The sequence below is a fragment of the Coenobita brevimanus genome, chromosome 62 (assembly GCF_032717465.1).
Source record: "Coenobita brevimanus isolate Jiangsu-jjx chromosome 62, ASM3271746v2, whole genome shotgun sequence".
Taxonomy (NCBI): domain Eukaryota; kingdom Metazoa; phylum Arthropoda; class Malacostraca; order Decapoda; family Coenobitidae; genus Coenobita; species Coenobita brevimanus.
The window spans coordinates 10,452,602-10,467,438 of NC_137015.1; the positions used below are offsets into that span (position 1 = coordinate 10,452,602).

General features: G+C 41.7%; 1 protein-coding gene across 1 annotated transcript in view; it reads left to right on the plus strand.

The window, feature by feature from the left end:
• The first annotated feature begins 211 nt into the window (after positions 1 to 211).
• Positions 212 to 14,837, plus strand: part of LOC145403965 (NAD(P)H oxidoreductase RTN4IP1, mitochondrial-like) — a 75,726-nt gene continuing 61,100 nt past the window's right edge. Inside the window, exons 1-4 of the mRNA XM_080275565.1 lie at positions 212 to 259; positions 1,627 to 1,852; positions 9,230 to 9,375; positions 10,775 to 10,930. Coding sequence (XP_080131691.1) covers positions 212 to 259; positions 1,627 to 1,852; positions 9,230 to 9,375; positions 10,775 to 10,930 — 576 coding nt within the window. The remainder of the gene's footprint in view (positions 260 to 1,626; positions 1,853 to 9,229; positions 9,376 to 10,774; positions 10,931 to 14,837) is intronic.

The window sequence follows — 14,837 nt, forward strand, 5'->3', positions numbered from 1 at the left end:
CTGACACTGTTCACATAGTTGCAGGGCCTTTTAAAGAAAAAAAATTCCAAATTTGAAAACTAAAAACTTTTGAGAATCCAAAAGATTTTGTATATCAAAATGCTAAAAGTATGCAATGGTGCCGAAGGGCAACATTATGTTTATACTAAAAACTAATTATCCTGTTGCCATCAGGTACCATGGTGTGGATGATCCTTATAGAGGCCACGTGATGGATCATCTCATGTTCCTTGCTCAAGAACGAGTAGAGTCTGCACAAGTTAGTCCTGTGCCACAATCCTCTAACTTTAACTAGATTAAATTTATTAACCCTGTTATGACTGAGATAGCTCCAGTATTTTATTTCAACTAATGCCAGATGACTGAATTCACGTGGGAGTTTTTCATAGTATTCTGAGAGTGCTTATGTCAGCTTTAACTTTGTCATAATTGAAGCAATGCTAATATTTTATCCAACTAGTTCCAGACAGCTGAGAATGAATCGTAGGAGCCTCAGTGTTAAATGAATTTGTAAATACCCTGCAATATTTTGTTGTAACAGCATAGTTTAAGGGTGGAAATTTTTATTATTACAGTGACAAACCAAATGGTTTCCTGTACACCAGAAAATCATTTACTACTCTGGGTGGTAACCATATAATGAAACTGTGACGCCAGGTGGTTTAGTGGGTAATTAAGGCGCTCCAACCAGATTGAACCCGTGTAGGTTTATATCCAAGGAGTGGTTGGGGTTTATTGCTTATGTAATGCCACTCAGGGATGTGTGAGGCTGGTCCATCCATCCATCCATCATCCAATCCTACATTGCCCCACGAGGAGTGTAGGAGCCTGGGGCTAGGCAAGTTGGTCCTGACATTTAAGATGAGATTGATCAGCCTCACTCATCCCTGAGTGGCATTACGTGAGCAATAACCCCAACCACCCCTTGGATATAAATTTTCACTGGCTCAATCCGACTGGAGCGCCTCAATTACACACTAAACCACCAGGCGCCATAATTTGGTTAATATGGTTACCACTCAGCGTAGTAAATGGTTTCCTGGTGTACAGGAAACCATTCGACTCGTCACTCAGTGTAGAGTCACCATCTTAAATGCCAAGACAAACTTGCCTAGCCCCGGGCTCCTATGCTCCTCATGGGGCAACACAGGCTTAGATTATGTATGTATGTATGTGTTTATTTATTATTATTATTATTAATTTATTATTATTATTATTATTATTATTATTATTACAGTATTATTATTATTATATTACTACTACTACTGCTGTTACTACTACTACTGCTACTACTGCATTATTATTTACTTATATATTTTTAGATACAGGAGGATTTTTAGAAGCAGCTCTGTTTGTCTATCATTTACTAGTGTTTTTCTGGCCTGAGGTGCCTCACTTCTGTAGACTTTATAATTCTCATGACCTTGCATCTGTATAAGACAGCCATTTTATAAATGGACAAATATCATTGCATAATGCATACTATACTTTACTGCATTGTATTATGCCTGCATATTAAGCAGTCTCAATCCTTGAAGGTTTATTATTTAATAAGTATAATATACAGAGAGGAGTTGGGTAGTGATGCTGTATCTTATTTTATTTTGTTTTGTTTTTCACATATAGGTAACGTTAAACTCTGCTGCACGCCAGTTGACCAGCCATCTCTCCTCCCTCGGCAATGGAGCCAAAACAGCTTTCTGTAATTCCCTGGATGCCATCAGAAATCAGAATATTAGTAGGGAGTGGGCAGAGAGGGCCAGAGAGCGGATGGATCAGCTAAGGGAATCGTTAAGTGCCTTTAAGCCCTCCGTAGTATACGACAGAATTTTTATATTTTTTGTTGCTGAAGGTAAGTTTGTTGGGGACTGTGATTTTAACCAGAGTTATATTGAAATTTTGGATGTTTAGTAAAATGAATTAGCATGTCTTAAAGGCAATGATACTTAAAGTTTCTTAAGTGGCAGTTCAAGGCAAAGATACCTGAAGTTTCAGAAGTAGCAATTAGAGTTTATCAGAATAGATTAAAACATTTAGTTTTTGTTTATTTTGAACTGAAGCTATTATTGTATATTAAACCGAGAATTTAAAAACTGACGTTGCATCTCCTCTTTGAGATCTGTATTGTATTATAATGATCAGTTTTTGCCTTCACTTTGTTATTAGAGTTTTTATGTGATAGCTTCATGATTGGTGAGGTAGATATTACAAGCTCCTGGATTGTATTTGCTAAGTGTATCCTTATTGTAGTAATAATAGTACTGGTACAGCTAGGTAGTAATTGTTATATATACGGTATAGGTTATACTGTATTTATATATATATACAGTGGGGCACCAATTTTCGCGCCTAATTGGGTCCAAAACTAATGCACGAAAGTGGAATTAGCGAAAGTTGGGGCATTGTCTTTATGGCAAAAAGGCTAATTGGTTCCTGGTTATCCTAAAGTAACATCAGATTTTCATTTTCACTTGCAATACAGTACATCAAATCACTATTGTACATTGCATTGTGAGATACAAACAATAAAAACTGTACAGTACACATTATATGAGGAGAAACATACCACAGAGACCAGGTTGAGGTGTTTAATGGATGTTGGGGGTAAGTATCCGAGGTGCGTGGCGGGCTTATTTAGCCACGCCAGACGTATTGGCGCCATCTCTTGCTGCCTCGCTATCACCATGCTGTTTCCTCATACTACGCACTGTCGATTCTGGGATGTTAAATATACGGCAGATTTCACTGTTTTTTGCGCCCTTGTCCATGTGCTCAACTATCTTCCTTTTCATTTCATTATTATACTGCCATTTCTTCACTCCAACACGATACTCTCTTTTAGCCTTGGCCTTTCCTCCCGACTTTGAATGTCCCGGCCACTTTTTATCACCACCACTGCCTCCCGGCCCTCCCCCCACACCACCAGGCTCTCTCCCCACACCACCAGGCCCTTTCCCCACACTACCAGGTATAGTAGAGGCCATTGAACCGTGAGAATCCAACACAATGGAGCTAGCACGCTCGTACACAATGGCGGGAATGGGTGGACAGAGTGTTGACATGACGTCATTCAAGATGGCGGTGGGTTGCGGGCAGGCGGTGCAGGAAATTCAAAGTTCAAAATATTGTCCCAAACCCAAAATTTGTGCGCGAAAATCGATTTTTTTCAAGCGAAAGTGGAAGTTAGGGAATATTTGGTGCATGCCGCGAAAGTGGATTCCGCAAATCCTGCTGTAGCGAAAGTTGGTGCACTACTGTGTATATATATATATTTATATATATATATATATATATACAATACCCTCGCGTCCAGCACGCGTTAGTCCAGCACGATTCGAGTTCAGCACGGTGAGCAATTAATTAGTATTATTTATTACGATTTAATTACTGTAACATGAGTGTGTTAGCATAACACGCACAGAGCTCCAAGAAGTGGGCCAAATCCGCAGAGTTCACTCTAGCACGATCACCCCCGGTCCAACACGGCCATACTGGACACTCCCATGATGATGATAGCCAGTGAAGAACTTCTGATCAAGTAGCCTTCCCCGCCCGCTATCGTGACGTGATCGTGATGCCGCCCAATTAAAAATGCTTCTGGTGTCACGTGATGTTTTGTTTACATTTCTCCCGCCACAGAGCCACTCAGTCGCATAATTGCATTGGAAGGTGCTTTTTTCCAGCTGCATTTTCTGCCCTTGTTACTGCATTTTACCCTGCTCACGATGCCTAGGAAGCCTTCTGAGAACCCCAAGAAGCGTCGGCACCTCCCTCAGGCCACCAAGCTAGAAAGCATCGAGAGGAAGATGAAAGGGGAGAGGAAAGTTGACATTGCTAAGGCCTACGACATGAATGAAGCCAACATGATCATAATAAAAAACTTAAGACGAGATCCTGGCAGCCGAAGGCTATCACACGGCACTTCATACCAGGTTTGCCGAGGATACGATGGTAAATCGGAACGGTAACGTGGTAAAAATGCCGACGATACCACGGGCATTTGGAATTCATCTGGATGGATTCCTGCCGAGCATATGATGGGGAAAACGGTGTGACCAAAACCCAGGCGACTCGACAGAGAATGTATCGTACTACAGCATTGAACATTTAGCCTGACACTGAATACATATTAATGTTTTAGAATAAATATCAGTCGTATTGAAACCCTTCTCATCAGCGTGCATACCAGTTTATAAACAAAGTTGCTTCTCCTTACTCTCAACCGAGTCAGCGACAGCGATCACTTTCCAGTCACGAGACGGGGCTCTGGCAACAGTGTGAGAAGCATGCACTTTGCCGAGGATTACAGGGCTAGGACAGGCAGAAGCAGGACCTTCCATGGCTGTGGACGAAGATAGTGATTCTGAGTGTGATTTCGAAGGATTTATGAGGGAGGTTTGATTTCGAAGGATTTATGAGGGAGGTTTGATTTCGAAGGATTTATGAGGGAGGTTGAGGAGGAGCAACAGCCATTACCCGCCAGTGACGCCAGCAGCCATCCTCCGGGGACCCAGTAGGACTAACTACAGCCTTGGATACCACCTTCCATTCCCAGCAAGCCCACCAACACTATCCTAAAAGGTTAGTTATCATTCATAGCACAGTACCATTTATTATAATTACAACAGTACCAATATATGTATAGGTATATGGTAGGTATTTAGGGTGACTTTTCCGAGGGTTGCTGACATAATTCATTTTTCCCCATAAGCTCTATTGTTAGTCCAACACGTTTTTGGTCCAACACGTGACCCATGCATGACAATATTACCGTGCTGGACGCGAGGGTACTGTATATGTACATATATATATATATACAGTACATATATATATACAGTACATATACAGTCATTACTCGTTTTACGATGGGGTTATGTCAGGTCATTACTCGTTTCATGATGGGGTTATGTCAGGTCATACCTTATCGTATACCAATTTTATTGTAAATCGGTAGATTGAAACCCATTATAAAAGGGGGGTTACGTCAACTCAACTTCCCAAAGTCACCTAACCAAGACTGAACCATAAATGACAACCCACCTTCATTCCTTCCTGTGTTGGTCCAAGTCATCTCCAAGTCATCCCCCCCGAGGCTGGGGGACAGCCTTTGCTTACAGGCACTAGTGGTCAGCCTCTGATTCAGACAGGAACAGGTTAGGGGGAGGGGAATCCTGCGCATACCTGCACCAACCTTAGCACTGGGACCCATACCTGCACCAACCATAGCACTGGGGCCTACACTGGCACTGACCTTACTACTGGGCACACAAATTCACAGTAATCCCTTAATTCACGCGAACTTTTTTCACGCAATTTCGGTTATCCGCGAATTTTTCATACAATAATTAAAACAAAATTATAATACTCAAATAAATAATTTTAATATGAGAGAAATAAATAAAATATAAAAATGCCTACCCGCTGCCAGTGCGCATACATATGTGTGTGTGTGTGTGTGTGTGTGTGTGTGTGTGTGTGTGTGTGTGTGTGTGTGTGTGTGAGGTCGGTCTACCACGCACCACACAATCAGTTTGAATCCGATGGTAGAACTGTGCATGACTGGCAAATCGTTATTTGTGGCTTATTTTTCTGCCTTCCAGTGATTGCTTGCCTTGTTTGTCAACATGGGGCCTAAGCGTAGTGCTAGTGATGCATGTGGTAACACACCAAAGCGGGCCCGTAAAGTGATGTCGCTGACAGAGAAAGTTAAAGTGTTGGACAAACTTAGGGAAGGAATGTCGGCGACAATTCGCCATCAGGATGATTCCCCGTCATTTATTTACATACCAGTTTATTTAGCAAGTACAGTACACTAGTTTTTTACTTATATGAGTTATAAAATCCCCCTGAAACTTAGTTATTAAAGTATTAATTAATCAATAATAAGTATATTTATAGAATGACGGGGAATCATCCAGGGTGCCAATTGTCCTTACGGGGAATTGTCCATGTTTTGACAGTGAATTAACTTTATGGGGAATTGTCTCGGAACCGTATGTTTGGGGTGAATTAGTCAACTGTTTTTACAATAAAGAACGCAGAACTTTGCATACGGGAGGCAGTGATGGCTAGTGCACCAGACTGTGCTAAAGTTTCTCCACCTACGTCTGTGCTTGTCAGTTTTCAGTAAGTGTTAGGGAATACTGTACTGTAGTACGATGTTTGGCTGAGAGGTGACACTAACAAGGGGGCACACATGAACAAGTTGAAAAGACAGGGCTTTGAAGGGGTGGTGGGATCATAACAATGCACTGCACGCTGGGGCCGCCATCTTGCCTGAGACAAGCAACGATCACCTTGAGTGTGCCTGGCGCTTCCTGATGGCAAAATCGTTATAGCGGGAAATTTATCGTAAGTTGGATTTTGGGGTGGAGCTTTTCTATTATCGTTGTAGCGAAATATCGTGAACCGAAACATCTTAAAATGAGTAATGACTGTATATATAAGTACAGTATATATATATATATATATATATATATATATATTTTCGAGGTGTGACAAAAAAGAAACGGGACACTGGCTGCTAATCACACAATTCATCAGCCACACAGTAATGACGTATATCATATTGTTGCCCAACATCTCAGCACTGTATGAGAAAAGTAGCACTTCAATTAACCTATTATCTTTCTTTTCACAGGTGGTTTTGTAGCTCCTGTCAAGTGTCCACTGTCACAGAATGAGCCTTGAGCAAAGGATTAACATCAATTTCTTGGCTAACTTGGGAAAAACTCCAGCAGAAACTCTTGCCATGCCGAAGGATGTGTAGGGACAGAAAACAGTGTCCCGTACACGTGTCTGTGAGTGGCACAAGAAGCACAGGATGGGCCAGGGTGATGCACCAAAATGTCCTGTGACACATCCACACGGCGGGTCTGTTAGTCCTCGGAGAGCAGTTTGGGCACCAACTTTGCACAAATCTTCTGCATACCCACAACTTTCAATAAGATGGACCTCACTGACTCCCTATTCAATCCCAGTTGCTCATCCATCATTCTGATCATCAGTCCGTGATCACTCCACACCAATTCCTTGACCTTCTGGATGTTGGCATCATTTCTTGTTGTTGAGGGACGTCCTGATTTTGGGTCATTCCACATCACCCCATTCCATCCTGAACCTCTTGTGCCACTCACAGACACGTGTATGGGACATTGTTTTCTGTCCCTACACATCCTTCAGCATGGCAAGGGTTTCTGCTGGAGTTTTTCCCATGTTTGCCAAGAACTTGATGTTAATCCTTTGCTCAAGGCTGATTCTGTGACGAAGGACACTTGACAGGAGCTACAAAACCACCTGTGAAAAGAAAGTTAATAGGTTAATTGAAGTGCTGGTTTTCTCATACAGTGCTGAGATGTTGGGCAACACTATGATGTACTTCATTACTGTGTGGCTGATGAATTGTGTGATTAGCAGCCAGTGTCCCGTTTCTTTTTTGTCACACCTCGTATATATATACTGTATATATATATATATATATATATATATATATATATATATATATATATACAGTATATATGTGTATGGTGTGGTAGGTGGGGGCACCCATCATCCACCCACTTAGTGTTGTGGTACTCTGTTTTAGGGTAGCTCTACATCGAGTGGCAAGCCAAATGATTTCCTGTAAACCAGGAAAGCATTTACAGCGCTGGGTAGTAACCTTATAACCAACCGACACGTGTTCCCTATGTGACAGCAGGTGGGTTGGCGGAGGATTAGTGTTCCTCCCTGGAAAACAACTGACTAAAAATACGAACAAGAAGTCTCGGACTAGGACTGATCAAAAGTTGACTACTAAGGACTGTACAAAGGACATGATACGGACGGCGACGTGGAATGTAAAGGGTGCAAGTGATGAGGTAAAAGAGATAGAGATTGTCCAGGTGCTTGTGAGTGCAAAATTGGATGTATGTGGATTAACCGAAACTAAATGGAGAGGAGAGAGTGTGAGAGAATGAGAGTATGGATGGGGTATATGTGCAGGAGTAGGTGAGAATGAGAGGGCAAAAGAAGGAGTGTGTATCGTTGTGAGTAACAGATGGAAGGAGAATATAAGAGAGTATGGATCAGTTGGCTCAATGTGGAAGTGTGCATGGAAAAGTTTGAAAGGAATGAGAGTGTTTTTGATTGGTGATATGAATGGTAAAGTAGGGAATGTGAAGGTGGATGGAGTAGTTGGTGAGTGGGATGTACCAGCTGAGGTGGATGAGAATGGCAGTGCTTTAGTGGACATTGTGCTGGGAGGGGGTTGGTGATAGCCAATACCCTCTTCAAGTACAAAATGATCCACAGGTATACGTGGCAAGTGATGAGAGTGGGTGGTGAACTGAATGAAAAGAAGGCAATGATTGATTATGTGTGTGTAGATGAAAGGATGCGAAGGTGTGTAATGGATGCAAGAGCATATAGAGGTTGGGGGAGTGGACTTTCTGACCACCACTTGGTGGTGGTCAGAATCAAGGTCCAAGTAAAATAGAGAAATAGAAGAAGGAAAGGACAGGAAGGAGGAGTAGATACAAGGAGAATGGAAAGGTTACAAGAGGATGAGAAAAAGGCAGCATATAAGAGAGAAATGGAGGAACGATTGCGTAAATATGAATTGGAACAGATGGGGGACGTGGAAGGTATGTGCAAGATATTCACAGAAATATGTGCAGCGTGTGAGGTGGTGTGTGGGGTGAAGAGAAGACGAAAGGGGGTGCAAGGAATGGCATAGTGGAATGAAGAGGTGAGACAGGCTGTGGCAGAAAAGAAGAAAGCATATAATGATTGGATGAGAAACAGGGATCTGGAAGAAGTTGAGAGACGGAAAAGAGAGATATATGTAGAACGGAAGAGAGAGGTGAATAGATAAGTAAGAGAGAGCAAAAAGAGAGTGGATGAGGAATTTGGAAGGAATTTGAGTGTAAAATGGAGGGATTGTAAGAAAATGTTCTGGAAAGATGTAAAGAGAGTTAGACTGGGTGGCATTGAAGTTTTTTTAATAGGTCTGCAGTAAATTCAGACAGATCATCTACTGGCCTTCCCCCATTGCTATCTTGGAACCTGAACTGTCAGTTTCCCCGAATTAAAAGCACTAGTTTTATGGGAAAAGTTGTGGTATTTTTTAACATAACCATCTCATGCTGATGTATTGTAATGGCTTCTTTGATAATTTGGTATTGATATTTAGTAGCTAGATCAATAATGTGTGGTTGGATGGTAACTCCAGTAACTTTATGTATTTCAGTTACACGCACACACATTTGTTTTGGTGGTGCATGTTTCTTTGTGGGAAGCATATGTGGGATTCTGGTGGGGATGAGGCTGCGCCATAACATAGTGGCCCCACAGCGGATGAGAGCAGTGGTTGCCAACAGTTACAGGGGCATGGAGGTGAGTCACACAGGGGCAGCAGGGCATTGAGGGGATGGTAGTGGTGACAGGGAAATATCTGCTTTCACTGCAAAAACAGAGGCTTTTCCCAGATCCATCACACTGTACTGTACTGTATTTGACTCAGTGTGCTTCAGGCACCAAAGATGAGTGAATTCTTACACTCTACATTTATTTGAATCTTGTAATTGTTCATTATATCTGTTGATCATCATCCTTTAATTTATGATGGCAGAGGTATTGGAAATAATGTTATGAATTAAATACTGTAAAATATCAGCATGAAGTGCTGCCATCAGATGGACAATGCTGATGCATGTAAGCATGTTTATAGCCTGTCTAGTCAGACAAACTGTTCCTGTGATTACTTGCTTTACACGTGTCACAAAGCCTTTCTATGGTTCCTCTGATCGCTCTTCACCATTTTTAGTTGTTGTTATGCATCAGACAACATTTGTAGATTTTTTTTTTTTTTCACAGTGGTGTAAGTGGCTCATGGGAGAGGGGAGGATCTTAGAATGTACTTCTTGTATTCTGTAGTACAGGTACTTGTATATGCTCCTACTCACCTTACCTTTACAGAAATAGATATGAGTATATATTATTTTTTTTCTAGTAAAATTTGCATTCAGCACATGTGACCATTGGCCATCCACAAGTTCCTCAGGATAGATGGTAATGCACTTATTAGTATAAAATGATATTTGTCATTTAGTGTTCCATTAATTACAGCTGCACTGCATGTAGAAACTTTATTTAACCCTTCCATGTCTGATGTCATTACGTGTACAGTATTTTATGTTTTGGCTAATGACACTCATTCAGCTGAGGGAAAGTAATATACCAAAACTTTATTTAACCTTTCCATGTCTGATGTCATTACGACATGTGTGCATTATTTTATATTTTGGCTAATGACACTCATTCAGCAGAGGAAATCCCTTAGTAACCAGCGGATTAATACAGTTTAGTAGGTTTAACCTTTATGTCAATATAAACACCCTAGTATTTTAATGAACCTGACGTAAGACTGTTTTCTTCAGCTGGAGAAATGTTAGCTGCCAGAGTTGAAAAGTATGTCAGTTAATATTTTCACTACCATGCATACTGGACATTTTGCTCAGGATGCAAATTATTTTGCTCTGAGAATTTCTAGTAATTGCAAAGGATGTACTCCACTCCTCATTAGATAGCATATTTTATAGTTTACTCATGCTTTACGATGTTTTTGAGCTTTGAAGAGTCAGGTGGTAGTGAAGGGACTAGAAATGAACTTCATGCATCAGTACTGTGATGAGAAATTCCCATTAACTGAACAAAATCATGTAATGGTAGCAAGAATAAGAAAGCACATCATCACAGTGAAGGGGTTAAGTATGAGCAACTTTTTATTTTACAGGCTATCTGTGTGGTGGAAGACCTTGCTGCTCCAAGGATTGTCGACCCTCATCAGGTTCTCATACAGGTTAAGGCAGCAGGAATTGACTACCTAGATATCAAAATCTCCGAGGGATATGGCCGGGTGTTAAGGCGACAACTTAACAAGTACAATCCAGTATGTTCAGTATTATTTGCCTGTACTGGGATGCTTATCGTTTACTTGCTGACTGTTTGTGATAAAAAAAAAGTTCAGAACAATTTTTTTTTTTTTTTCTACTACTACTCCCAGACGCCGCAATCCCGCAAGGGGTGGCCATTTGACTCAGAGTTATTTGTTTTACAGGGAGGGGCACTAACCCTCCACCAACCCACATGCTGACACGTAGGGAGCACGTATGGTTTGGTTATGTGGTTACCACCCAGTGTTGTAAATGGTTTCTTGGCTTACAGGAAACCATTTGGCTTGTCACTCAATGTAAAGCCACCTGTAAAGGAAAGAAAAGCAATAAAAAGTGACAGGAAAGATGGGAGAAATAGGAAGAGAGGAGGCAAGGCACAGAAAAAGAATGATAAAGGCTAAGGAAGAAGTAGGCAGCACTACATCAAGTGAGTTTTTTTTTTTATGTTTGGCTATTTAGTAGCATTTTTATTTGTTTGGTTACTTAATAGGAATTAGTTGGAGAAGAACAGGGAGGTTTTCAGATCAGATATTAATTCTTGAGTCTTTAGTGGAAAAGAGTCTAGAAAAGGGAAAGAAGTTGTATGCAGCCTACATGGATTTGGAGAAAGCATATGACAGGGTGGACAGACAAGGAATGTGGAAAGTATTAAGGATATATGGAGTGTATGGGAAGTTGTCGAATGCTGTGAAGAGTATGTATGAGGGTGCTAAGGCTGAAGTGTATGTGGATAGTGAACCGTGTGACTTTTTCTATCTGAATGTTGGATTGAAACAGGGATGTGTCATGCCTCCATGGTTCTTTAGTCTGTAAATGGATGGGGTTATAAATGAGGTACTAGGTAGGGCAGTGGATGTTGGAGTGACTCTAATAAGAGAGGGTAGTGTTTGGAAACTCCCTGTACTGCTGTTTGCAGATGATAACTGTATTGTTCAGTGAAGACGAAGGGGAACTGCAAGGCTTGGTGAACAAGTTTGGGAGTGTGTGTAAGAAATGGAATCTAAAAGTAAAGTTATGGTTTTTGAAAGAAGTGAAGTCACTGAATGTACAATGAGGCTGGATGAGGAGGATATGGAAAATGTGAGGGCATTTAAGTACAGTACCCTTGCGTCCAACACGCGTTTGTCCAGCACGATTCGTGTCCAGCACAGAGAGCAAAAAATTAGTACTATTTAATACGATTTAATAACTGTAACACGGGTGCGTTAGCATAACACGGACGGAGCTCCGAGAAGTGGGTGAAATCAGCAGAGTTCACCTCTAGCATGATCACCCACGGTCCAACACAGTCATACTGGACGTTCCCGTGATGCTGACAGCCAATCAATACTTCCAATCAAGTACCGGTATCCTCCCCTGCCCGCTATCATGGCGTGATCGTGATGTCACCCAATTAAAAATGCTTCTGCTCTCATGTGATGTTTTGTTTAAATTTCTTCCACCACAGCGCCACTCAGTTGCATAATTCGCATTGGACGGTGCTTTTTTCTCGCTGCATTTTCTGCCTTTGCTACTGCATTTTACCCTGATCATGATGCCTAGGAAGGCTTCTGAGAACCCCAAGAATCGGCGGAACCTCCCTCAGGCCACCAAACTAGAAATCATCGAGAGGAAGAAGAAAGGGGAGAGGAACGTGTACATCATCAAGGCCTACGACATGAATGAAGCCAGCGTGAGGACCATGATAAAAAACCAAGACAAGATCTTGGTGGCAGTGAAGGCTTACAGAGTGCTAGGACAGGCAGAAGCAGGACCTTCCATGGATGGGACAAAGATAGTGATTCTGAGTGTGATTTCGAAGGATTTATGAGGGAGGCTGAGGAAGAACAGCAGCCATTACCCACTAGTGATCCCAGCAGCCATCCTCCGGGGACCCAGTAGGACTACCTACAGCCATGGATACCACTTCCCATTCCCAGCAAGCTCACCAACACTATCCTAAAAGGTTAGTTATCATTCATAGTACAGTACCATTTATTATAATTACAGTAATACCAACATATGTATTGGTATATGGTAGGTATTTAGGGTGACTTTTCCTAGGGTTGCTGACATAATTCATTTTTCCCCATAAGCTCTGTTGTTTGTCCAACACGTTTTTGGTCCAACAGGGGACCCGAGCATGCCAATATTACCGTGTTGGACACGAGGTACTGTACTTGGGTAGTGTGATGAGTAAGGATGGAAGTTTAGAGGGTGAAGTGCTTAAAAGGGTATAACAGGGAAGAAAGGTTGCTGGTTCTTTGAAAGCAATTATAAGGAACAGGGAAGTGAGCATGGAAGTAAAAAAGTCACTGCATGACAGTATTGTGATACCAACTCTAACGTATGGAAGTGAAGCTTGGACGTTGTTGGAGGGACACAAGTCAAGAGTGAGAGCAATGGAAATGAGTTACTTGAGAGGAGCATGTGGAGTCACATGGAGAGCCAAACTGACAAATGAGGAAGTGAAGGAGTGCTGTGGTGTGGATGGGGATGTGATAGGAAGCATTAGGAGAAATACACTGAGGTGGTTTGGCCATGTGGAGAGGATGGACAGCGAGAGACTAATGTGGAGAGTGTTTGCAAGTGAGGTGGAGGGGAGGAGAGGGATGGGGAGACCAAGGATGAGATGGAGAGTTGGAGTGGAGAGGTATATGAGAGAGGGGTGTGTGAGTTGGGAGCAAGGCAGTGAAGAGGCATTGGACAGGGCAACATGGAGGCAATTTGTTTGTGACCACCCCTTACGGGATTGAGGCATCTGGCAATAGATAGATACAGTAGTCTTAGTAGCTAATGTTTCATGCCCTTTATTTAAAGCTCTCGGTATTTTAAGAAAAGTGCAGTTATCCTTTAATATTAGTTAGTTACCAAGGTGTCATATAGGCAGGACTGCATACTGTACAGTAATAGAATGCCTATATTTTTTACCTTAGAATAATTTCTAGCTAAATTATTGTATATGAATTCGAAAGTAGCTAGTAACAGTTTGGCCAGGTCATATTGTAGCTTATTTTGCTGAAGGAGAAAAGAAAATAGAAAAATAAATACAGTATATAGAGATGGATTATGTGTCCCAGCACTTCTAAAAAGTCATGCATTTACCTACTGTATGTGTAGTTTTTGCAGTCACTGGTTAGATCAAGAGAACAAATTGTAGTAAGGTCTGCCCGTCTATACATCTATCTATAACCAGACACCATAGTTCCATAAGAGGTGGCAGTTTGAGTTAGTTGTCTGATGGGGAGGAGCACAAACCCTCCACCAACCAACTTGTTGACATGCAGGGAACACGTACGAGTTGGTTATATGGTTACCAACCAGCGTTGTAAATGATTTCTTGGCATACAAGAAAGGCTTGTCACTCAAACTAAAGCCACCTGAAATGGAAAGAAGAGTAGTAAAAAGTGAGAGGAAAGATGGGAGAAATGGGAAGAGAGGAAGGCAGACAGAAAAAGAATGATAACGGTGAAGGAAGAAGTGGGCAGCACTTCATCAAGTGACCAGATGATGGTCGCCACCACCTACAAAAAGTCCTTATATATCAGGGACATTTTCTAAAAATCACATTTTTCATACAACTTGTACTTTTAAGTGGGAGATATTGGCAAATCAACTTTATAGTTAGTAGTGGAACTTCATTCTTATCATCATCATCATCATCATCATCATCATCATCATCATCATCCAGACCTCCTTTCCCACCCTAAGGCAGGCGGAGGAGTAGCAATGTCCAGAGAGCCCAAGTTTGCCCAGTTCAATGGGCCACGCTTCCTTTCACTCATCATTCAAGCCCTCCAAATCCTGTCTCTGTCTTATATGCCAAAAACATTCACCACATTCTGTAGCTTCACATGAGCGTATCCGATAGAGTCAATCCAGATGCTGTCATGTTAAAAAGGGGTGCCAAATCCCTGATCATGT